This window comes from Drosophila erecta, unplaced genomic scaffold (assembly GCF_003286155.1).
Source record: "Drosophila erecta strain 14021-0224.00,06,07 unplaced genomic scaffold, DereRS2 tig00000021-arrow-pilon, whole genome shotgun sequence".
Taxonomy (NCBI): Eukaryota; Metazoa; Arthropoda; class Insecta; order Diptera; family Drosophilidae; genus Drosophila; species Drosophila erecta.
The window spans coordinates 7,869,984-7,893,589 of NW_020825198.1; the positions used below are offsets into that span (position 1 = coordinate 7,869,984).

Below are 23,606 nucleotides of genomic sequence, written 5' to 3' on the forward strand. Positions count from 1 at the left end.
GTTTTATATTTTTTCTGTTGGCCTGTTTTCTGGCTTGTTACGGCTGTGTGTGATTTTGCCGGATCATTCGCATTGCGTGTATTTAATTTTGTTCGTCCCTTTTGGAATGGCAGAGGGCAATTTTCACCAAGTTCATTCAAAATCAAATGGGGTTCCACTAAGTTGGGGCCAAAAAAGGAGGAAGGAAAGAAGCAGCCATTGAAAGCCATTTGAATGGCCGTCGCTTTTCTCGCCAATTTTCTTTATTTCGCCAAGTGAATGCTTCGCTCATTGAATGTTTTTTATTAGGCCAAATGAATGCGAGCCGGTACAGGAAGTGGACTAAACTGGAAGTCCTCTTTATTTTCTTTCCCATCCCTTTTTTCCCATCGCCCTTTTATTTTCGCAGTGTGAATGGCCGTACAAAATACGTAATGGTTGTGTTGTGTTGATTTTTGCCCAGTGTTTTGTAGTTTGTAATTTTAATAACATTCAGGGCTTTTTCCCGCTGAAAGCGCGGCATATTCCAATCAGCGGAATCAGAGCAAAATTACACTTTACTTCTTTCATATCAAATTATTTTCGGCAATCGAGCGTGAAGTCAAATAAACAGTCGGCAAGATCAAACAGCCGGCTGGCAAAAGGGAAAGTCATCGCAAGCGATTTAACAACTATGCCCGGGGATAAATATTTTATGAAATCGCATAAACAAATCAAAGACGAATCACAGACGCAGAAAAAAAAGGAAAATCACTTTCCCAAAACCAAAAAAAAAGAAAAACCGACTGGGGAGGCTTAAGGCAGAAATCAAGGGCGGCGATCAAATATGACCACTCAACCGCGCCAGGACTTGCACATTAGCCCTCGAGCATCCTTGCCAAAATATTTGCACAGCTGAGGGGACGAGGGGTGGATTTCGATTGGATGGATTTTAGCGGGGCATTTCAGCAGGGGGATGTCTACACCGGAAGAGGGTTCGCGGGTAATGTGTTTGCTATATGGTAAATCGCATAAAAAATACAGACAGCTATAGAGGGTAGCTATATGGTCATAACAATAACAACTTGTTACCCCTGATCAACTGGCGATTGCCGGCCTAATGCTGGCCAAAATAGCCCCAGCATCATCGCCGAAGATTTCCGGCCCACTCCCCAAATTGAATTGTATTTAATAAAATATACGCGAGGGTGGCCAAAAGGGAAAAGGCCCCGGGCTAAGAATTGTATAAATAAGTAATGAATCTTTTGTTATTGCGCTGTGATTTGCCAAGTCAAGTGGATATTGCTCATCCCTGCTCTTATTCTTTTATCCAGTCTATTATCGGTGGAGATATGCATTATATGGAGACACTGGCCATATATCAACTGGCATCAAACTGACATAAATTGTCCGCTTGATCGGATGGATTGGGGCGAGCGTGCTGAAGGATTGCGGGTTTGGTGGACTGGGGGACTATAACCACATGTCGAGATGCACCGTGCAGTTGGCCATTCATCAATGCCAACACGCTCATGTCCGCATCGCCTGTCATCCCCGATATATCCTTGCACTGGACACTCGCTGTGCCGCCGACGAGGCGATACGGAGTACGGATATATTGCAAATTGAAATTATTACACAGTGTAAACTCGGGCAAGGAAGTGCCTCCGTCTGTTTATTTATGGCCAGGCAGCACTGCTAATCGATGGCCCAGAGTAATGCGACACTGCATGTAGTTTATCGAATGCGGCATAAGTTGGCCAAAATATTCAATTAAATGCGAGTCGTACACAATTTATGTTTGCCCAGTGCCGTCCTAATGAGTTTTGGCTCTGTTAATATCGACAGAGGACTATGGAACTATGCAAATAAATAAACCCGGAGTTATGTATGCCGGCAGACAGTTTCTCGTTTGCAGGTACACGGCAAATAAAAAGCCTTTCACTGATTTATGGGCTATAAATTAGTATCGAATCGAAAATATACATTTGAATGTTGCACTTAATAGGAATTAATTTGAAGCATCTATCTGCATTGACTTATACCTGCCTTCTAATTTAATCCAAGCCTTCTAGTCTCTGACTTTGATTGCCCACCAATGATGAAAACATACATCGCCCAATTATATCGAAAACATATTCCGCATTCTGTACAGTTTGTACTCGGCAAATACTCCAAGTTCAATTCAAATGTTTTCCCTGGTGTAGTTCATTTTTAATGATGCCATTCGAAGGCCTGGCTGTTTACTGTCAGCGCCCAACGAGTATTGATGAAGGTGTTTGCACAGCGCACACATCCTGCGAGCTGAAGGACATGTTGTGCTCCAGCGATCCAGCGATCCAGCGAAGGAGGTGGGACACAAGCCGGCAAATTAGGCAAAGCTGCGTGGCGGGAAGAACAACATTCCAGTACATCAACTACTGGCGAAAAACCGCAGGCAAAACATTAGCCCAGGGGTGCTGGTTGGGTAGGTGGTTCGGAAAATTCTGGGGGAGCTGGTGGTGGGGCGTGCATATATTAAGATAGATTACCTCACTCGCACACATTTCGGCGCATAAGTGCTCCAATGACAGCCCCGAATTCGCATTAAAAGCGGAGCCAAAGCCAGGATCCCCCGGAATCCTGGCGGGCTTATGCGGGAAATTAACACGCCTAATGCCCGGGCACCTTGAAGTGCGCATAAATTATAAACAAGCTTCATTATCCCACCGACGAAATGTCGTCGTCAAACTTCAAGTCCCGGCTCGCAAACTATGCGACTTTGACGCTGGCAATTATAATAAATTCAGTTAATAAAGCGCGTTAATGATCAGCCAGCAGCCACCAGCCACCAGCAGCAGCAAAGCCCGGGCACTAATCTGTATCTAGCTGTACATCTGTATCCTAATATCCGCATCCTGGCATATGCAAGGACTTTAATTGCCGAATCGGGCCAAATGGCACGGACAGAGGCTAAGAGTTTCCGGCTCTATTGTCGGCTGAGCCAGATTGGATTAAGTTTTCGGTGGCATGCTACAGCTGACTAAAACTAAGTGGCAGTCAACGAAAGACTTTTCCACTTAATTTCCAGCCAAGCGCTTTTCCTTCGCTCTTCGTTTAAAGTTTGTGCTCAAAAAAGAGCATTAAATATGCAGCTTAAATGGAGGATGGGGGCGAAGGAGCACATGTGGGCCCCTCAAGGCGCAGAAAGTTGTCCAACATTATACAATAAAAACTCATTAATAATACGCATTTAAGTTATAATTGAACTACTTAATGTGGCCGCTGGCCCTGGAAGTGTGGGGAAATTGCATGAATATGTCCATTAGCTCTCAGGCGCCGCTTTTCATGCCACCGGAATTTGCAGCCATTTCCCCTGGCATTCATTGTTTGTTTAAAAATAAAAAGTATGCGCGGCGTGTGCGCATAGTTTCAGTTTTCATTCAATCGAATTGTTGCCTGCGGCTATAGAAAAAAAGGTGAGTAATTAAAACGGTGCCCGGCGAAAGGCGAAAGACAATTAAATGCATGCCGCGCACTGTCGAACAAAAGATGAGCGATGAGTTTGCGTTTAATTACGTGGACAGGCGGCGGAGATTTTAATTTATGATGCGTGAATTTGAGCTCAAAAGCGTGCCCATCCACATCCTTGCCATCCTTACCACACAGCAATGCTCGTCGCCAAGGAAGTGCGGAAATTGAATTCTAAAATATTTATAGCTCCCCTTTTGGCATACTTTCGGGGGCGAGGAGTGATTTATGCAGTGCTCAGCAGCAAATTGCAAATGAAACGCAATGAAACGAATCGAAACGGAATGAATTACTACTTATGCATGCATGTTCGCCACATAAACACACATCTGTATCTATCTATCTATCTATCTATCTATCTATCCAGCCGCCAAATAAATATGTACGCTCCATATGGCGGTAGGTACGCATGTGGAATCAGAGCTGGTCTAGTCCCATCAAACTGGAGACCCACTTATTAGTCTGGCTGGACACATGCTACACAATGCTGAGCCATAGATTTATGGCTGGCAATCATCGGGATTTGCAGCGGCACATGCAGGACATGGAGCAACTGCTGCGCTGACATTGACTATTGAAAGTCAATTTCGGGTGCGTGCCACACGCTCATTTGTCCAGTTTATGGCCAACATCATTTGTTTTGGCATTTTTGCCAATGAGGCGCAAACGCCTTTTATGCGTACCAATAAATTCTCGCTTCCGGCGTCCAAACTCGCCCCATATCCTGCCCCTCCAAAGCCCTAATACCTGTTTATTGTTGCAGCTTTGGGCGCGCAGTGTTTACAAGGATGCTGATGCTGCATTGCAAATGAGTTGAAAGTTTAATTTGCTGCCCAACTGGGCAATTTAACTGCCTGGGGTCAAGACCCTATTTCAAAGTAGGGAAAATTCTATAAAGTGCATTAAGCTGGCGCCTACTCATGTATTAATCAGCTTCAGTAAGTACTTGCAAATTAATCACTTGACTAATTATTAAGGTTAATAAAGACGTAAACAGGTTTAGCTCACCCTGGGGAGCGGAATTCATTTAGTGAGGGATAAACCTAATGCTACTAGTTTTATGGGCTGTTATTATGGCGAGCATAAACTATTGTTTTATAGGTTTATAGGTGGTGAATTCACCTTTGTTAAAATTAAAACTCAAACTGTGATTCATAGTTTACATGCGATTGAAAATCAATACGCAACTGGAGCCATTTTAACCTCAGTGAAACCAAATATTATTCGAAGTGCCCTCTGCAGGCTCTCACTTTCCGTTTGCCTCATGAAAATTTATGAACTCTGGCATTTTACAATACTCCATTAAGTGCTGCCAAGCCAACAGAACCAGAAACAGAAACCGAAACAGAAACCGAAACCGAAAGGGCTGGAGCGAATAATCAAATTGCAGTTTCCAGCTGTCATGCCCACAGTCGCAATTTTTACATTGTTTTTGGCTATTTGGCAGAGCGGCAAAAACAGAGCTTGGAAAAAATCTGTTAGAAATCCTATTTATATTTCGGAACAATAACCATTCAATTCCATCTAACGACTGCGGCGCTGGCCACCGGCGAGCATAACGAACCAATTGAGCTGGCCACGACCCTCGGGAGGTGGGCGCTGGAAACTTTGGGGCGTGGCATTTATTAGCAATTGCTATGGCGGCGCCTTTTGTGAAAAATGCGAGCTGCCTTTAAAGCGGAAGCACTCGCCCTGCCTGCCAGGACATCGGTGGCGGTGGACGAGACCAACAGGACACCACAGGCGCGACGACACAAACAAACGTGATTCGCATACAAATAAACAAGGCTGCAGAGGAATCCTCCGGCTCCACTTGCCCACCCACTCGCACACAAGCACACATGACCCTTTGGGGCCTCGGAATTGAAACAAATGCCACAATGCAGGGCGTGCCTATAAATTTTTCACCAAATACATTGGCCAAAGGTGCAACTGCAGCTGCAGCTGGAATGTGGCAGTGGGCGGCGCAGTGGGTGTGGTCCGTGGCTCAAAGGTCCGTGAAATGGCCAACTGGGGCATTGTTTAGGGACCGGTGCTCAACTGCCCGCACACGGACAACAGTTGAATGCAGAAGCAGGCTTTGCAGCGGTCGATGTCACTACTCAGCAGGACACTCGAAAAACGGGGCTAGCACTTTTGGAAAATTACTTTTGTTGCAACGTGCAACACAAGTCACATTCATCTAAGCAATTTGCTAAACGAAAACATATTCCTTTACGTTTTAAGTAGATGGCATGTACATTTTTGACTCTTTTTTGGTAACCTTGAACATATATTAGGCTAATATATCCGTTTCTTTGCCTGCACCGTTGCTGCCACCGCTGTGTTCCCAGAATCTCGGCAAAGCTGCTTAGCTGCCGCCTGTCAATGCCAATTACGTCCGGGGGCAGAGTTCAAGTGGCTGCACAAATCACGGCGCGAAATGAAGAGTCAACCATCGACCCCTGGCTGCCCCACCTGCACGTCGAGTTGCAGCTTGATGCATGTGCTGCAATTTCGGAGCCAGTACATGCTGATCATTTGTCCGGGGATCCTGAACCGGAGCCGGAGTCGGAGCAGAAGCCCGGAAAATCCCCGAAGCCCAAAGCGTGTGACGAGCATTTTGGCAAATAGTTTTGCCCACTGCGCACCTTGATGGCACATCCTTGGGAGCGGCCTGCCCAGGAATTCCATCAGCTGATCGATTAGTCGTTGCCGCCGAGGCAAATACTTTCGCCCGGGGAATGCCGCTTGTCAGTGGCATGTGGATGTGGCCAGTGTGAGCGATGGGTGGACGGAGGTGCCATGCCCATGTCACGTTTTATGGCTGCCAGTGCGAGTTTATCTTTGGCCGTCTGCTGCGAGTCAACTGCGTCCTTGGCCATTTTGTTGCAATTTTATGTGCTCTTATGCACTCGAGTTGGCACATCCTGCTCCATCCGACAGCCACCACCGGCCCACCTTCGACACTTGGCCAGCTTGCTGCCATCGTGTCATCTTGCCACTTGGAAGCGTTTTCTCGCTCGCTAAATTGAGCAGCATTTTTCCTTTTCAATCTTGGGAAGGAAAAAGAAATCCCATACACATTTCTGTGAGATTTCGTTTGAAGTGCGACTGTCAGCGGGCATTTAGCCTCATTAGGGCGACAACTTGAAGGCAAAAGGCAAAAAGTTGTGCAAATTTAATCAGGAAATCGTATGTAAATGTTTGAACTTTAGGCTTTGGCTTGGCTTCGTGTCTAATGAAGCATTCAGTAAGTGCCGCATTCAAAGGCCGGAAAATGTGCCAGAGTGCGGGAATAATCACTGCATATGAATTAAAAAGTTTTCGGGGGGCGAGTGCGAAAATATTTTGTAGTTTAAAGCAATTTGAAGTCATTTGTAGCCAATTTGTGAAATGTCTGCGTCCGTGTGTTTGAGTGTGTGTGCCAATGCAATTACAGTTGCTCACTCACACACACACACACACACACACATTTGTTTGGCAATGCGCTCAGCCATTCCGACGTTCCTTCGTCACTCGTCCTTTTTCCAACTTTTTCATACTTTTTTTCGCACTGCAAATGAGTCATGCTAATGGCAAACCATTAGCAAAAATGCCACTGTATGGGTGAGGGTGATAATTAAGTTGTGTGCATGTGTGTGCTGGTGTTTCACAGAGAGAAATGTGATTTTGAAGGCTGTTGTTAAATATTTAAATGTATTCCATGGGCGAAAGCCATTCACATTGTTGGCAGTAGCTTTGCGTTTACGCCAAAGTCTAATTGCAGCCTAAGCCGAAAATAAAATTACTTAAATTGCACAGAGAAAGGTGATTCTTTCAAGGCGGCAAACAAGCGGGCTAAAAGTTTGGCTGGGCCTTGAATTAAAGTTATTACCATTGGAAAAGGCAACGAAATTACTCGAAAGTGATTAAGATAGAATTTCGCTTGGCAAATGCCTGGGAGCAATCAGCTTTTGTTGCTCACTTTTCAACTGCTGTCTGTGGGATTTATGTTTTAGTTTGCAGGACTCTAGGACTTTAGCTATAATTTATGTTGTTATTTGTAAGTAGCTGCACCGAAACTGTTCATTACTTAGTGAAATTAGTATTGCCAGCTGCACAGGACTTACTATTTCATTTTCATTTACCTTTAATTGAGGCAATCAACACGCTATTTGCATTCGCTATTAGCCGCCGGGCAAACTAAGCCGAACTAAAGTGGCTGCGACGGGCAGATATTTTATTGTCATGCGTTCGCGCCGCAAAGCACTTCAAAATTGCACTTTAATGACTAATTTGGACACATACGTGCACACACACATGCGAGGACACACGAGGCCATAAAAGGAAGTGGGTTGGGTGGGGAAAGTGGGGAAAGTGGCGGCGGAAGTGGAAGTGCACACTTGAGAAATGGCGATACGGCATTTCCTTAATGAAGGCGAGGGGCATAAAAGTTGATGGCCCAGCGGCTCATTTGGCCGGCAGTGCATATGCACTAAACGGGGCAACTTGGCCAACGGGGCCAACGGGGCCAACGGGGCGTATGTGTAATTATAACAAGTTCGGACTTCTGACAGTGCCCCATTTTGTGCACTTGTCAGCTTTTTGTCACGTCTCCCCTGCCACTCGATGGCCCGTCAAAGTTGGTACGCTGCTGCGAGTAAATGGCTCCATAGCCAAGTTGGGAACTTTGGCAGCAGAGGACACTCACCTGACACCAGCAGCTCGCTGGTGCTGTTGACCAAATTGTCCATAATTGGCTGGAATGTGTAGAACGTCAGCGTTTCCAATTTGTTTGCCTGCACGTTGATGGACAGCAGGGCGGGGGTTCCCCGCAGCAGGCCGTTGTCGATCTTCTTCAGCAGATTGTTTCGCAGATTCAGTGTTTTCAGTGTATTCAGGCCGTCGAGAGCGCGCTCGGAAATGCGCTGCAAATGGAAATGGGTTAGGAAGATTAGTTTTTAGCTTGTGCTTAAATTTGATTAAACGCAAATTTTTTTCGCTTTTTTTTGCCTTGTGTGCAAAATGTTATTTTCACAGCGGCGACCACATGGCATATACTATATACCATATTTGGCATACAAAAACCGAAAAATATTTTCGTGCTGCCATTTTTCCGCATTTCTGCGTATTATTTTCATTGTTTTTCACAGAGTTTCGCTTTTCGTGTGCCATTGTTGTTGTCATTGTCTTCATTGTTTGTTTGCGAATTTATTTATGTGTATGTATATGCCATTTATACGTGTACAATAAAGTCTTGTTCGTTTTATTTTTAACTTATATGTCCCAATTCGTTTGTCTTGAATTTTATTATACGGAAAAGTGTTTTCTTTTATTTCATATCTGGTTGCCGTTTTGTTTGGCTGAACAACGAAAGTGAAGGCGGCGCATTCCACCATTATTTAATATTCAATATGCTTTGTCTGGGGAAATGGAAAAATTATGCATATTAAATGACGAGTGGAGGGCGGGGCAGCTTGTGCCAAAGTTCCCTGCTGCCGTGATGTGGCATTGAAAAATAACCTCAGCTCATGTCGCCTCCAATCTTCTCATGCTTGTTTATTTGCCCAGATGATTGACACATAAAAAAATATGATTTTATTGCGATATTTTGTTAGTTTGATGGGCGATCCTTCGATGCCTACGCGTCCAATTTATTAGCTTGACAACGGCGAAAAAATATAATTTACGAGCGATTTGTGTGCGGATTGAGTAAACAAAGTTATGACAACGGAATTAATGGGTGGGCTGGTCTTCGCCGGAAGTCTTCCTCACTCACAAACTTCCCTTTAAATTGCTTTCTCTACCTAAGACTTAAGTACCCACATGTACTGCACTTATTAAATATTATGTGACAAGATGGAAATTACTATGCTCAAGATGCTGAAAACTCTGGCGACATTACTACATTCTTGTCATTAGGTTGATACGGATGCAATGGCTCTGCCAACTATTTTAATCTTCAAAGCAGAGAGAAAGCTGCTTAAAGCTGTTAATTTCTCCTACACTTTCACCTTAATGCACTCGGTTAGCCCCTTAGCCCCTTAACCCGATTATCTGTTTATCTTCATCCCCAGACCACCAACACACCCACACACCCGCACACCCTCACACCCTCACACACATGCAGCGTTTTATGTTGTGTCAGAACTAAACCTTTCAACGGCAAATGATTTATGAAGTGAGCAAGGGGAAAAAGAAAAAGGAGAAAAGTGTATATATAAAAAAGGGAAAGCCAAGCCAAACATGCAACACAATTTGCTTTTATTGAAGGCGACAATGGCACGAACACAAACTGAGAAAGGGAATTTTTTCGGGTCGAGGCAAATCCCGGAATCTGGAAACCGGGTCTCGAAACAAAGCGCAACGTGGGCGATAACAAGCCCAATCATTATGGCTATGACAATGCGGCAAGGACCTCAGCTGAACAGGACCCCACTTGAGCGGCTGCTCTCGAGTGTCCTGCTGTCCTGTCCTGGTGGCCTGACACATATGCGGAGTCGTCTGAGTGTGACATGATATGCGAGCACTTTGTAAAATGGGAAAAATGAAGGAGCAGCCAAGCAGCCAAGTAGCTGGCCAGCCAAGGAAGGAAGGAACAATGTTCGTCCAGGATATGGATATTCAGGATTTACGCTCATGCGGCTGCCTTACATAACTTTGTAAGCTGCGAGTGTTAAGCGACATTTTTCTATTTACCCACACACGCTGGCCATTTTTATGGCCGCCAGGATACGCAGGACACACAGAAGGGTCTCCATTCCCCACTCCCCACTCTCCACTCCTGCCGGCCAGCAGCCATCATTCGCCGGATATCAGATGGCAGAAAGGGAGCGCCATAAATCCATTATTCCCATGATTTGTTATTCAATATTTTGTAAGTAGATTAACTTGCGGCGCACATTTGTTTGCCACCGAGCGCCGAAAGGCGACTGTCAGCGTGCGGTCCGTTGCAGAGGGTAAATGTGCGAATTAAGCCAGGACGAAAGTCGGGGACGAAAATAGGACCTTGTCCACACCAAAAACGTAGAAAACATAATTTACCAATCTATTTATCATATTTCCCCTACAGAAAACGACCAGCGGGCCAACGGGCCAGCGATGCTGAGTGACCACTTAAATCACCACAAGAATAGACATTCGAATTGAATTTATGACACCAGCAAAAAAGTTGCCTGTGTGTTTTGGCCCAAGGATATGGCATTTATGGCGCCCCGCCCTCGTCCCTTCTGTTTCTTATGGCCACTCGGCAATTTATGGCCCCTTAAGTCAGCTGCTCCAAGTTGACCAAGTGACCGAGGCAGACAAATCTTTTTAATCCACTTGCATTAGAGTTGATTGAGAAGTTTCGTGCTCCTAGATTGCAGTGCCCTACATAGGTTGGCTATAAATAAAATCAGTCGAACAACTATTTCGAGTGCTATAAATGCGCACTTGTAAAACCAATCAATCTGGGGAATCATGCCCAATCTTAAATGGGTTTTTGCCGAGGAAATTACACAATGATGGACTTTCCCCCATAATCTCCACTCGTTTTTAAGGATGCACTCACCTCAATGCGATTATCGTCCAGTTCCAGCTCACTCAGGCTCCACAATTCCGCGAATACAGTATCGCCGATGAAGTTCAGATTGTTTCGGGTCAGCTTCAGCACATTTAGGTTGCCCAGTCCCCGGAAAATCTCGCTGGTCAGCACATTAATCTGGTTGTGGGCCAGGTTCAGGAAGGTTAGCCTGGCCATATCAGCGAAGAGACCCTCGTGAAGAGTGCTGATATTGTTGTTATTCAGAAAGAGCCGCTCGCAAAGTGGCAGATTACGGAAGGCATAGCGATCCATCTCGAAGATCTGGTTGTGCTCCAGGTTCAACTCCCTCAGCCTGATGTGATTGGCGAAGGCATCCTGGTCCAGGGCCATTATGTGGTTGTTATTCAGGATGATCCTCTCCAAGAAGGGCAGATTGGCGAAGGCATAGCTCTTGACGATCTCCACCTGCGAGTACTCAATCACAATGCTGCTCAGGTTCTTCAGCGGCTCGATGATCATGGTGGGTATATAGTCCAATCGGGCATTGTTTTGGATCACAAACTTGAGTTCCCGCAAACGCTTCTGCTGGTAGAACCGCGTCCAGGTGGTGTCGTTCTGATGCAATCCCTCCGAGAACACCCAGCACTCGGCCTTCTGCACTGGCACATGGTTCTCATCCGGGGTGCAGTAGCACATCAGCTTCATGTCCCGCCGCCGGGTGCAGAATCCAGTGCTGTCCATGGGTCCACTGTAGCCAGTGCTGCCCGAGTTCACGGCACTGCTGCTGGTGAATACGTAGCCGGAGGAGGAGCCCGCTGTCGACGAGGAGCCGCTGTAGTAGCCATTGTTCATGTTGCTGCTGCTGGAGGAGGAGGAGAGGACGCCACTGCTGCTGCCACGCCCCCTGGTGCGACGGTCATCCTTGGCGCGTCCTTCGGTGGGCGGGACCAGGCAGGCGCCAATTAGCAGGAGCGCAAGGAGCAGGAAACCGATGGCGCTGTCCGCCAAAGCCGCCATTTTATGGCGCTGATGATGCGGCAACATGGCGAGCTTATTCCTATCGCTCGGCGGAGCGGATTCTGCAATTCAGGGAACAAAACGGAATGACGTGGTCAATAAAATTGGTTTATCTTACAGTGCCTTGGGCTACAACACTTGGAGAAATGAACAGCAGTGTTTTATATATATTGTATATTTATATTTTCATGCCGCACTGGAATATGCCAACATGTAAAGTTTTTAAACGGGGTGGATATGCTCAATTGAACCCTTTTCAACACAACTCATGCGCTGAGTGTATCCGTCATCATAGAGACCAAGGTGGAAATGTTTCCAACGAAAATTCGATATTCATGGCCCGGTTTTTGCGCCGAAATAAAGTCGAGCCTAACAAATGGACTTCATTTTATGTTTATGACAACTGAGCCTTGTTTAAGGTGGCGAAAAATTGAAACTGGAATCAAAGTTGGCAGCCATTCATCGGAGTTTATTTGCCCACTTGATGGCTTTATTGTTCCCGGTTCTGCTGGAAGTGCTTCATAAAAATGCTAATTAATGTTGTTAACTTTCTCACTTTTGCTCATATTTCATTTGGCCCAATTCGCGGCATGCCGCGCTGGATTCATCCGCATCCCAGCCCCTCAACTTATTGCCCCTTTTTGGTTGCGCCCCCATGAAAGTTGAATTGGCTCGTTGCGAAGCCTCCTGCTGACTTCATTTGACGCTCGGCTGCTTTGTCACTTGGCCCTTTCCCAATCCACTTGGGTTTTCCCTTTTACCCCCATAAACAAATTTATCGAGCTCATAAATAACTGCAACACTGTCGCTGATTGTTCGCTCAATGGCCTACGTTTTTGCTGCCCCTGCTTCATTTTGCATTTCAAGTGCCATCGGGCAAAGTGCTCTCTAATTATGCTCGAATTTTTTAATAAATTAATAAGTCACACTGACACCGGGCATATTTCGGATTCTGGTTGGCTTTTTTGGCTGGCTGGCTTTGGTCTTTTTGGCCCTCGACTGCCGGGTTGGATGGCATAATGAAGTGTAAATAAGTTATTGTCAGTTGTCAAGTGAGTTATCGTCGTTATCGGCAGTCAGCCCAGTGATTTGCATAAAATATTGTCGCAATTTCGGGGGGGCGTGGTGGGGATTAGACGGCTGGAAAGCCGAAAGTCACTTGAGTTATTGACTCGGGCATGCTTCATTACATTGATTTCGATTATAAATTTTAAATAAAACGATGATAAGTGCTGCGTAGCATGATGCGATGCTTATTCCGGCTTAGCCAGCTGGCTTATACCCCCTGCCCCGTCCGCTCTTCATCTGCTCCTTTTGGGCAAAGTTCAGGGCTCAAGGAGCATTAGAAGTGGCTCACACCGCAGGATTAAGTACTCAAAATATACATGAAAACTTTGCGCAGCCAGACGAGGCAGCTGAAGATGACTTGATGGCTTCAATTTAAATATCAAAGCAAAGTCGAAACTAAAATGTCCACGAACAGACGCACACATATCCTTTTCTATACGAGTATATACACTTGCGAAGAGTGAACCGCATCTTATATAGCTGGATATATATATGCGGCAATGGATGGGGATGCCTCACATATACTGGGAATTTTTAAGTGTTTCGTGAAGCAGCAAATCAAAAAATATACTGGATGTGTGTGTAATTAGATTTTCGCACAAAAAGAAGAAAGCAAGTGGAAAATTCGCCCACACTTGGATTTTCATTTTCGCACTGAACCAAAATCAGTGGGAAAATGCGTACTGGAAACTGCAAACTGGATTTGCCATGCATTCGTGTCTGTTTTCCAGTTATGGATACGGCTTTCACACATCACACCTACTTTTTTTTCTGTGCACACATGGAGCAGCGCGTCGCTGACAGCCAATTACTCAAAGGCCTGAATGGAATGGCCAGAAGGGAAAAGGGGGAGTGGGAAAATGGCTGAAAGAGAGCGTTACAAGCAAATGAAAAATCAATTTGTTGATTATGCATAAATCATAAGATTTATGCGACTCCTCACTCAGCATTTATGAGTCATTTATCAAGCGAGCAAACTTTTCTCTACTGCCTTCATGTCAGAATCACAAAAACAGAAAGCGACGAAGCGACTCACAAATCGAAGTGGCAAGTTGAGATCGAATGGGTGCAAAAAACATGGAGTGCGTAGGAACGGGCGAGATGTTTCATTCATCTTCAGTTCATCTAAATAATATATATACAGGCGATAACAATGTCTAGACCGAGCGGATTTCAAGTCCTTGTACACATAACGATGGCATCTTGCCCGGATTAAATGCACGCTGCCCGGCTTAAGTTCTTCATCTCGGAGCGTAAGCAAACACCAGCAGCTGCCAACCTTGACGACAAACAATTACCAAGGAAATGATTCCCCCGGGGAAAATGGGAGTAACTGCAGCAGGACTGCACAGTAACTGTAATATAGTTGGCAACAGAAACAGCTGGGATAATGTTGCTGCAGCGGGCTCATCGCCAAATTAAAGACAAAAACTTTAACGTGGATAATCACGACGGCAGCAATAACAGAGGGGTGGGGCAATGTTGCCGTTGCAAGAGCAACATCCGCCAAATTGGCACAGCAACATGGTCAATATTTGGCCTTTTGGTAACAAACTGTGACCAGAAGCACCACTATGCAACATAAGCAAGCCCAAAAGGACTAAGGCAACGTGCAACACTGGCAACATCTTCCAGTGAAGCAACAGTAGCAGCACTAATTGCTCAGGTAACAGTGTTAAGCAACTCAAGCAGCCGTAACAACCATAGTTGCAACACCACGGAGCTACAACATTAAAACTTTCAGCAGCGATAGTTGCAACATCAGCGAAAGTAAGAGCGGGAACGGCGGAAGCTTAAGGAAAGTCAGTGCAGCAACTGCAATAATAACATGACCAGCCGCATTCAGGACAACAGCAACAGGAGCTGCAACTGTGGACAGCCAGGATGTTTGGCCCATCGCGGTGTTGTTGCTGGGCGAAAATTGCAACAAGAAGCAATTTGTCTTGTTGTTTATAATTTCGATTAAACTTTCGAAGCGAGTGGCGCATATGTCTGTGTGTGAGTGCCTGGCAGTGTGCTGGTGTGCGTGCAAACAATGGGCCGAGCGAGTCCTTTTGCGGGGGGGAGAGGCGTGTGAAAGTGTGACAGAAGTGTCGACAGGGAGCGAGGCAGCAGCAGAAGCAGCAGCAGCGGCAGCAACATCAACCGCAGCAACAACAATGATGACGGCGACCCAGTGGGAAATTGGAGCAAAGCCGCAGCTAAGCTGACAGCCACGCAAGCAATTTCCCAGGGAAACCGGGCAAACACAACAACCGGGGCCAGATAATGTTTTCCAGCAATGGAAATTCTTGGCTTTAAAAAGGCGGCTCTGCCAAGAAACCCGACCCGTTATGGCCTTGTTTGCCGTATCGGGAAACTTGGGGCAAGCACACACAGATGGAGAGCAACCACGTCTAAGGTTGATCAAGACAAAAGCCCGGACTCGGGATGCTGCTGTGTGGAAATTGTTTTCAATTTTCGTTATTTGACAAATGGTGACACTTCCGCTGTGGCAGCCAGGACACCAGCACCAGGACTCTAGCCACCCACGTCTGTGTGTCCCGAGGTTTTGTCAACAATAAGTTTTTATGCCGGAAGACTCGTAGTTGTTTATGGCAGTCCCCCATCAGATGCAGCCGCCTCATCCTCATCAGAATCATCGTCAGAATCAGCATTTCCCGCAGCGGCTTTGGTGCACGGCGGAAAAAAGCTTATCCTTATGTATGCGGTTCATATAGACATATCAATTTGGTAACATCACACTTGCGAAGACTTAATCGTGCACTGTTAGCTAAGGATTAAGCGAGCCTGCGGTATTCCTCTTAAATAAATCAATTCTATCTCTCCGTGCATTTATTTTCCGTCCGTGTAAGATTTCCCCAAGTTACGTGTCCTGTTCCTCTATCATGTGCATATAACTTTAAGCTGTGACATGGACGCAGCTCGGACGTGCCTGACTTTGAGTGAGTGACTCTGACTGACTGGCGAGGTGGGATTGGTGGGATTGGTGGGAATGGAGCCACTAAGGGTTAGTCGCCTTCCATTTAGCTGAGCTGCAAATAAAACGACAGCTACAAAAACTTGGTCAGTTGGACAAACTGCAGTTGCTGTCTACGGTGGAATGTCTTCAGTGCCCCGCGCCCCAGGTTTTCTGACCCGTGAACCCGGCACTCTCGTCTCATCTGACAAATGAAACACAGCCATCAATCAATGGGCCCAGTTATGACGTCCGCACGTTTTATTCGCATTTTTATTAAGGCTCACAAATATGCGGATTTGTCCTTGGCTTGCGTCACTTGTCAGCGCCAGTTGGAGTCGGAGTCTGTTTCGATCAAATCTGAGGATGCGGATGGGCGGGCATGCAGGATCCTTGCCCATATATATTTATTGTCAGCCACGTCACACTTCATAAATATTTCATAAATTGCTTCGCATTTATTTTGACAGTCGCGCCAAAGTTTCGACTGCCATTTGTTAACCCTTTCACTTGCCGCTGTTGCTCACATTTTTTGTTTCTTGGCCCGCTTATTGTTATTTCTGTTATCATGCGAGGCAGTCATTGCCAGCTGTCACACATATTGTCCTTGGGGGAGGCGCCTAACCGCCCACCAATTCAACGCTCCCTATTCCATATTGCCAAAAGTGAAATCTGCCGACAGGACTCATTCTCGCACTTTTGACTACTCTTAACTTGGGCTCCATTTCCCAGAAACTGCTCCTAGACTTGGTCCTGTACGTTTTTTAGCTTTTAGCATACCTGTCAGCAGAATAAAATGGAAACTAGTTGCCAGCGCAAACTTTCGTCCTTGCCTTTCTGTTGACACATATTTCTGGGCAAAAAGCTGGCTATGTACGAGTATGCATATGCCTGCCACGCCCCCTGCGGCATTCAGACAGCCAACGCCCCACTGCACTTGAGCTGGCTGGCACATTACTTTGGCCGTCACTCCCGATTTTTTAGTCCCGATTCTTGGTGGCCTCCTTTTCGGCTGTGCTTTAAGTTGCCTCATCTCTCGCAGGACTTCGAGGGTCCTGGCAACTGCTTAACGCCCAAATTGGCAGCACCTGGCCAAAAGTGTTGGCCGACTGTCCTGGCAGATAAGTAGTCGTCCGAGGCTTTTCCCTTCCTTTTCCACTTTTCCACTTTTGCCATTCTTTTCCTACAGGACTGTGTGTTTTGACTCTCAACGAGGAGCGAAATTATTTTCGCTGTTGCAAGTTTGTTGCAACTTCTTTCTGACGCAAAGTGAAAATTTGTCATGCTCGTTGAGCTTCTTGAGTTTCCCCTGCTCCGTGATTATATAATAAATTCCTTCAGCTAGGCAAAAATGCTCCGCAAAGACAAACACAAGCAAACATAAATACAGACTTGGCAGACAGACTCGTCTGAGAAAACTTTTAACTCACTTGCCAAATATTTTAGCAATTTTTGAATAAAACATTTTCAAGATGCCGGGCATCTCCAGCCAGTTGACAACCCCCATTTATCGCCCTGTCATGTACACAATCCCCCATTTATCCACCTGTTTCAGCGCTCCAAAAGTGAGTTTCATAGGGGTCCTACTTAATTAGTTGGAATTCCTGACGCCGGAGAATTCCTATCACTCGCATATGTACCCTCGCATTTGTGCAGCCCCTCAGGACATGTACTTACCTTTCGATTGAGTCCTGGAAAAGGCCAAGTCACGTACACTAGCAGTCCTCGATCTGCTGACTAATGCAATGTATCTGCAAAAACATATAGAGACGGAAAACAAATTAGTCTGATATTACTTATTATAATGTCATGTTTCGGTCTCGTTACAGACATGTTTTTCAACCATAAAATTATAGCGTTGCTGGAATTGGCATATACTTTATTCATAAGCCCCTGGGAAGGCCTCAAATGCTAATGGAAATTGCGTATTAAATAAATAACGGGGAGAATATTATATGAATCGAAAAATAAACTACATTATCTAATCACAATCCGAAATGAGCTAAGCACTATGTGGGTGCTCAAACTTTTCTGTGTGGAAATGTATTCGATCATACTAATGAAACTAGTTACATACATTACATTGCATGTGAGCGTTTTCCATTTGATTCCAGTTAGAAAATGTTATTTTCAATTTCGTTAAATTAGTTATGTTAGAAGGGATCTGGACTCCACCTTTTCAACGTTATCCATTGTGTGCTTAGGCTTATACAACTTCATAGGCTTCAGAGATCAAAGGCTTGGCCAGCCAAATCTAATTGCGTTAATTTTCCAGTAATTGTGGTCTGGACTACGTTCACTTCCAGCCAGGACATGCGATAAGGTAAACAGCAGAAAACGGCCGGCAACAAAGGGAAAAACTATTAACACGAAGGGGACACCATGGGTGGGGTCCTGGCCACAGGACGAAGTGGAGGAGGTGGTGCACATGTGTGCGGGGAATGCGTGGATTGCGCAGGGGTCAGGGGTTCGCAGGTCGTGGGCGTGGACGGCGCGTTATTCAAATAGTTTCGGTCGCCAGGCGCTATTAAGACGATAACGACGATGACGACAGCCCGAGGCAATTCCCCATCGGGGGCGGCAACACGCCCACATGTGTGCGTGTGTGTGTGTATGAAAATGGAAATGAAATAATTGCATTGGCTACGCCTAGAGAAGAGGCACAAAACCGCTTTGGAACTTGCCCCCAGAACTTTCCCGCTTTTCCACCCGCGGCTGTTGGCTGCAATCATAATCGCCTCCAATGTTCGTTGACCATTTGTGGTTTTTTTTTCTTTGTGGCGCATTTTTTACTCATTGCCGCGTAATTATGCCCGCATTTCTGGTGCGCTGTGTATGGCGTTCTGTGTTATTTGAATATTTAATAAGATTTATGCCATTCATGCCACCGATGCCCTCCGATGATTAAGCATTGAATAATTGCTGACGGAGGCGAAATCCATGGAAAAAGGCGGCGGGGGAAGTGCTTTTGTGGCGAACCGAACAATTGTCTGGGCTCCGAGGAGCTGGGTGGATATCGGGGCATCTGATTTGATTGTCGGTGGAATGTCAAACAAGTTCAAACGGCGGCTGCCACTGGCAACCGACCGAAGCCGAATGAAACCCCTGAAAGGAGTTGTTCAAACGGCGGGAAAAATCAGGAAAATGCCAGGCCCCACGGGTGAAAACATATGGAAAATTGGATTCAATGACATTTATTGTTCAATTGGGTGAGGCTACCAAGCAGGTGGGTGAGGTGCACAAACATGATTAGGCGGTAATGCGATACAGGAACAGGAAACGATCCAATTTGGTTAGATCATTAGATTCCTAAAGGGTTTGAGTTTATATTGCCAAAGTTTCCGCATTTATTACCAGTACTTTCTATATAACAAACAGAGCAGTTAAAGCGACTATAGAATACTATCCAAGATGATCTTCAACTTCAAGTGGAACATTGCACTTGGCTGGTAAGTTGCCTTAACTTTTCCAAGGCTATAAAGTCTGCAGGGATTCTCAAATTTAATTAAAATTAACCGCCTTTCCAGCTAGTTTGGTACTAACTAGAACAAGAACATGCTCCTGATTTGATTAAAATCAATTTACCAAATCGTTGCTCCACTTAAATTACGGCAAGCATTTTATTTACCCACATGCCATGTGAACAATTTGCATGTGGATAATCTTGGAGTCTCTTTCGGAAATTGCTGCATCGTTTCCATTTCATGTGCGAGGCAATAAAAATTTAATATAATTACGCACAATTTCCAGTTGAAGTTTATGGCAGAGACATGCCAAAAGGATGGGTGGGGTTTTTCTCCCTTTCCTTTTTTTTTGGGAGGAACGTGAGCGGGGAAATCACATTCGCAGGACTCGACGTGACTTTTGACAGCAGTGGGGAGGTCCTGGCGGTCCTGGCAGCTCGCTTGCTAGGGACTTTATGAGCCGCCGCCTCGCCAAGACAAACATAAACACTTGTGCTTCAAAGGGAGTGGTGTGCGGGGCGTGGCACGGGGTCAGGGGTCAGGGTTCAGGGGGCGTGGCAGGACTGCAGCTGATTTCATAAAGTGTAACAAGCCAAAGCTTTGAGCTCAACTGCTGCGACAAATAAGCGACAGCAGAGCCCCAAGCTTCCCGCTGGAGAAAAGTTTGCAAGTACCAAAGGATATACGTAAGCATGTGTGTGTCTGTGTGTGCTGTGGCAGCCTCCGCACCAACACACGCACAGGCAGGACACTAAGGAGACACCGCTGCGAGTGCCTGCGAGTTAAATATTTGCCTCGCCTGTTTACATCCCAGACCCCAAAAGCAAAGTTGCCACACGACTCCCTGCCCCTGCCCCTCTTGTTGTGCCCCCTCCCGAAGTCCTCGAGTGCTCAGTTGCCCTCGGCAAGTTGTTATTTCTTAATATTGAGAGCTGCGGATGATAGGCGGCATGATAGGGAGTTGCAAGTAGAGAAAAACAGCGGGAGGCGGTAGGCAGGTCGGAATATCTCACCTCCTAAAACATCAATTTTTATAAATAAATTATTTCAATTCCGTTGCATTAAACAGGTGATAACGTTTTGAAAGCACACAAATAGTAATTTTTTATTTCACCTTATATACGAGTATTTTCACAAGAAAATCAAGAGACCGTAAATTGTGTAGCAACTCCCCCATAAGCACGTTTTCTCTCCCCCGCCAAAAAAAGAAGAAAAAACAGCACCCACTCCTGCTAATGTAATTGGGTAATAAAGCTGCTTGGTCGAGTGTTGGGAAGCACCTGTACTGCTGACGCTACCACGCCGTTACCAACTATATAAACATTAGTGACAAAAATTAATTAGGCTGACACAACAGTGAAAACGTTGGCAACAGGACGAATAACACATTTCACATTTCTGGCCACGCTCGCGTTCGATGTGGCCATGGCCATGCTAAATGGTCATAATCAACTTCCGTTATGTCCGCGCCCACTGCCACGCCCCCTCCCCCCACCTTCGCCCCCCTGATGGAAAGAAGCCACGCCTCCCCCGCCCACGTAGCCAGCAAAATGCGCTCATTTACAACAAATAAACAGGGATATAAAAACCATGAAACTGATTTTTCACGCCATTTTCATTTACATTTCTGTGGTTATTTTTTGGGCCATTCTCGACTGTTTGCTCTGCCTTGCCTTGACGCCGGCAGCGCTGCAGCTGCGCAGCGGCAGCAAACGCATGTGTAATTAAAATATAATAATTTCCCCGAATACCGCAACAAGCAAATAAACAAACAAAGGAACGAAACCAAACGAAAGCAAGGGCACAAGGCAGCGAAAGCGAAACAAAAGAAACCAGGACACACACAAAAACAGCGGACTTTCTAAAAACCGAACTTCCCTATACCCTGTAACGCATTTTAATCAGAGGAAACATTTCCCAAAGTTGTTTGTTGGAGGTTAGCTTTCAAACATACAAATTTGCTGGCGTATAAGGGGTATTCTTCTAGTTCAATCATAGAAAAGTCTACTTCTTCAAAAAAACCTGAAGTATTGCCTTCTTTTCTTAAATTAATATTACTCTTTATAGGTAACAAGCAATATTTTAAATATTAAAACAAAACTGCCACAGAAAGTGCTAGCATTTGAAAGAAAAAACCTTTAAAAACCTATTGCTCTGTAATACAGAACTACCCTATGGCAGAGTATGACAGCTGTAGACAGAGTATTTATGACGAAAGTTTCGAGTGGGTCGAGCGGCGGAAAGTGGGGCCAGATTGTCTCTCTCGGCGGAATGGGTGGTAAAAGCAGGTGGTGTGGGTGAAGGACGGGGCCATCTGCCAATGATTATGATGATGGCAATCCTGCACGCACAGAAAAACCTGCACAGGTGAGCTCCACGTTCGCAGCGAATCCTGCGTCCTTCACCTTTTGCCGTGAATCATTCGCCCATCCCCATTTGGTTTGCTTCTTGTTTTGCGCACATTTGTTACGCTCAATAAATGAAAATGCTCATATAAATATTTCATATTTCTTTTGGTGCCTGCCAAAGCACTTCAGCATGTGCCACGCCCACGCAAAACAGTTTCCGCCCATTAAATTGACATACGCGCATTCGTATTCATTTCCCTTTTTCCTGCCTTCGATGGCGATTTCCTGCACCCCACGGCATTTCTTCGCATTTTTCCCACTTTTTTATTGCTCCGCCTGTTTGCACAAGTTTTGTAATATTTTCGGTTTATGTTTACAGTTGGCAAACGCATTAAAATCACAGATTTACATTTTTTCTCCTTCGTTTTCCGGCTTGAATAATTTAGTGTCGTCGTTGTTGTTGTCGATGTCGCATTATTGAATTTGCATGAGGGTGGAAGGTCCTGTGAGCTTATTGTTTCAAATGTTTTCTCCGGGACACTTGAGAATGCAAGCTGTTGATAGCACACCCACACACATACTCCTTCAAGAAGGGGCGTATCCTGTATCCTGACGGCTTAGCACTGGCGGCATTGCCAAGTTGAGCATGGAAATTATTTTTTAATAAACACGACAGCAAACACAGAGACACAGAGGGAACAACCGCTCGTACCGCCACCGAAGCTGCCGTTATACAACACCCATTTTCCACCCATTTTCCAGCCGCATTTTCCCGCCCTCCAACTCGCTGCTGCCGTTGCGTGTCCTATACCTTTGGCCAAAGTGGCAACAGCGTCGAGGGCAAAATAAATAAACCCACTTTAATATGCGCTCGTTATATTATTTTCTTTTCATTTTCTTGATTTTCATTTTTTTGCTCGCCATTTCTTCCTGCAGATTCACCCTGTTTTTCTTTCATTTTTGTTTCCTTCGTTTTTCATGTTTTGTTTGCTGCATAAAGGCTAAGAGGGGGAAAAGGCTTCACTTGTTTGAAGTGCCACGCTCTATTTAAAGGCAAATTGTCTGTAGTCCTTTTTACAAATATTGCGAATTTTTTGCCGCACTCTTCCGCCTCGCTGCACTACGCACCCCCCCCCCCCCCCCCCCCCCCCCACCGCCCGCCCACGTTTTCTCGCTCAAGCTTTTTTGCATATTTTTCCGCTGCTTTCTGCTGCAGCCGTCCGAAAGTTGTTGTTGCGGACTGCTGATCCTCTCCGGAAAATCCCCCGAATCCTTGGACTTATCCTCATCCACTCCGCTTGTCCGGCGAAAAGACAAACTCGATGAAAAGTGGAGCTCGAGTCTAGACACCGAGGCATGGTATTGCAATTGGACGGGGCAAGCAGTCAAATAGCCGTCTAAAAATGCATCCAACTTTCAGCTGAGTTCGAGTGGGCGATTCTGGGGGCGGGGTCGCAGGTCGCAGGTGGGCGTGCCCGGGCCATCACGTTAAATAAGCATTTTGAACCCCTGTTTAGTCCACTGACCTGGACAATCGACATTTGTGTACTTTATTGCATTAGCAGCGAGATACATAATCATGGAAACAGCAGGACGGAAAGCATTGGGGAAAACCTATTTAGATAATTAAATTGCAAATACTTTGCTGTGCTAAACCATTCAATGCCCTATACAGTAAAATGTGTACAATTATTACAGATATTAATTGTACATCAGTTGATGGCATTTTTAGTTCCTGTTTAGAATCCGCTATTTTAAACTAGCTACTTCAAGAAATCCTAACCGAACTTGAAGCC

The 23,606-nt window shown here is 45.6% G+C and overlaps 1 protein-coding gene across 2 annotated transcripts in view; it reads right to left on the reverse strand.

Annotated features, from left to right (window-relative positions):
* Positions 1 to 23,606, reverse strand: part of LOC6544268 (connectin) — a 46,650-nt gene that overhangs the window by 5,033 nt on the left and 18,011 nt on the right. For both annotated transcript variants that reach the window (XM_001971918.3, XM_015157799.2), the window contains exons 2-4: positions 17,676 to 17,749; positions 10,982 to 12,033; positions 8,141 to 8,357 (exon numbers count right to left, since the gene is read on the reverse strand). In XM_001971918.3, coding sequence (XP_001971954.1) covers positions 8,141 to 8,357; positions 10,982 to 11,998 — 1,234 coding nt within the window. In that variant the 5' untranslated portion in view covers positions 11,999 to 12,033; positions 17,676 to 17,749. The remainder of the gene's footprint in view (positions 1 to 8,140; positions 8,358 to 10,981; positions 12,034 to 17,675; positions 17,750 to 23,606) is intronic.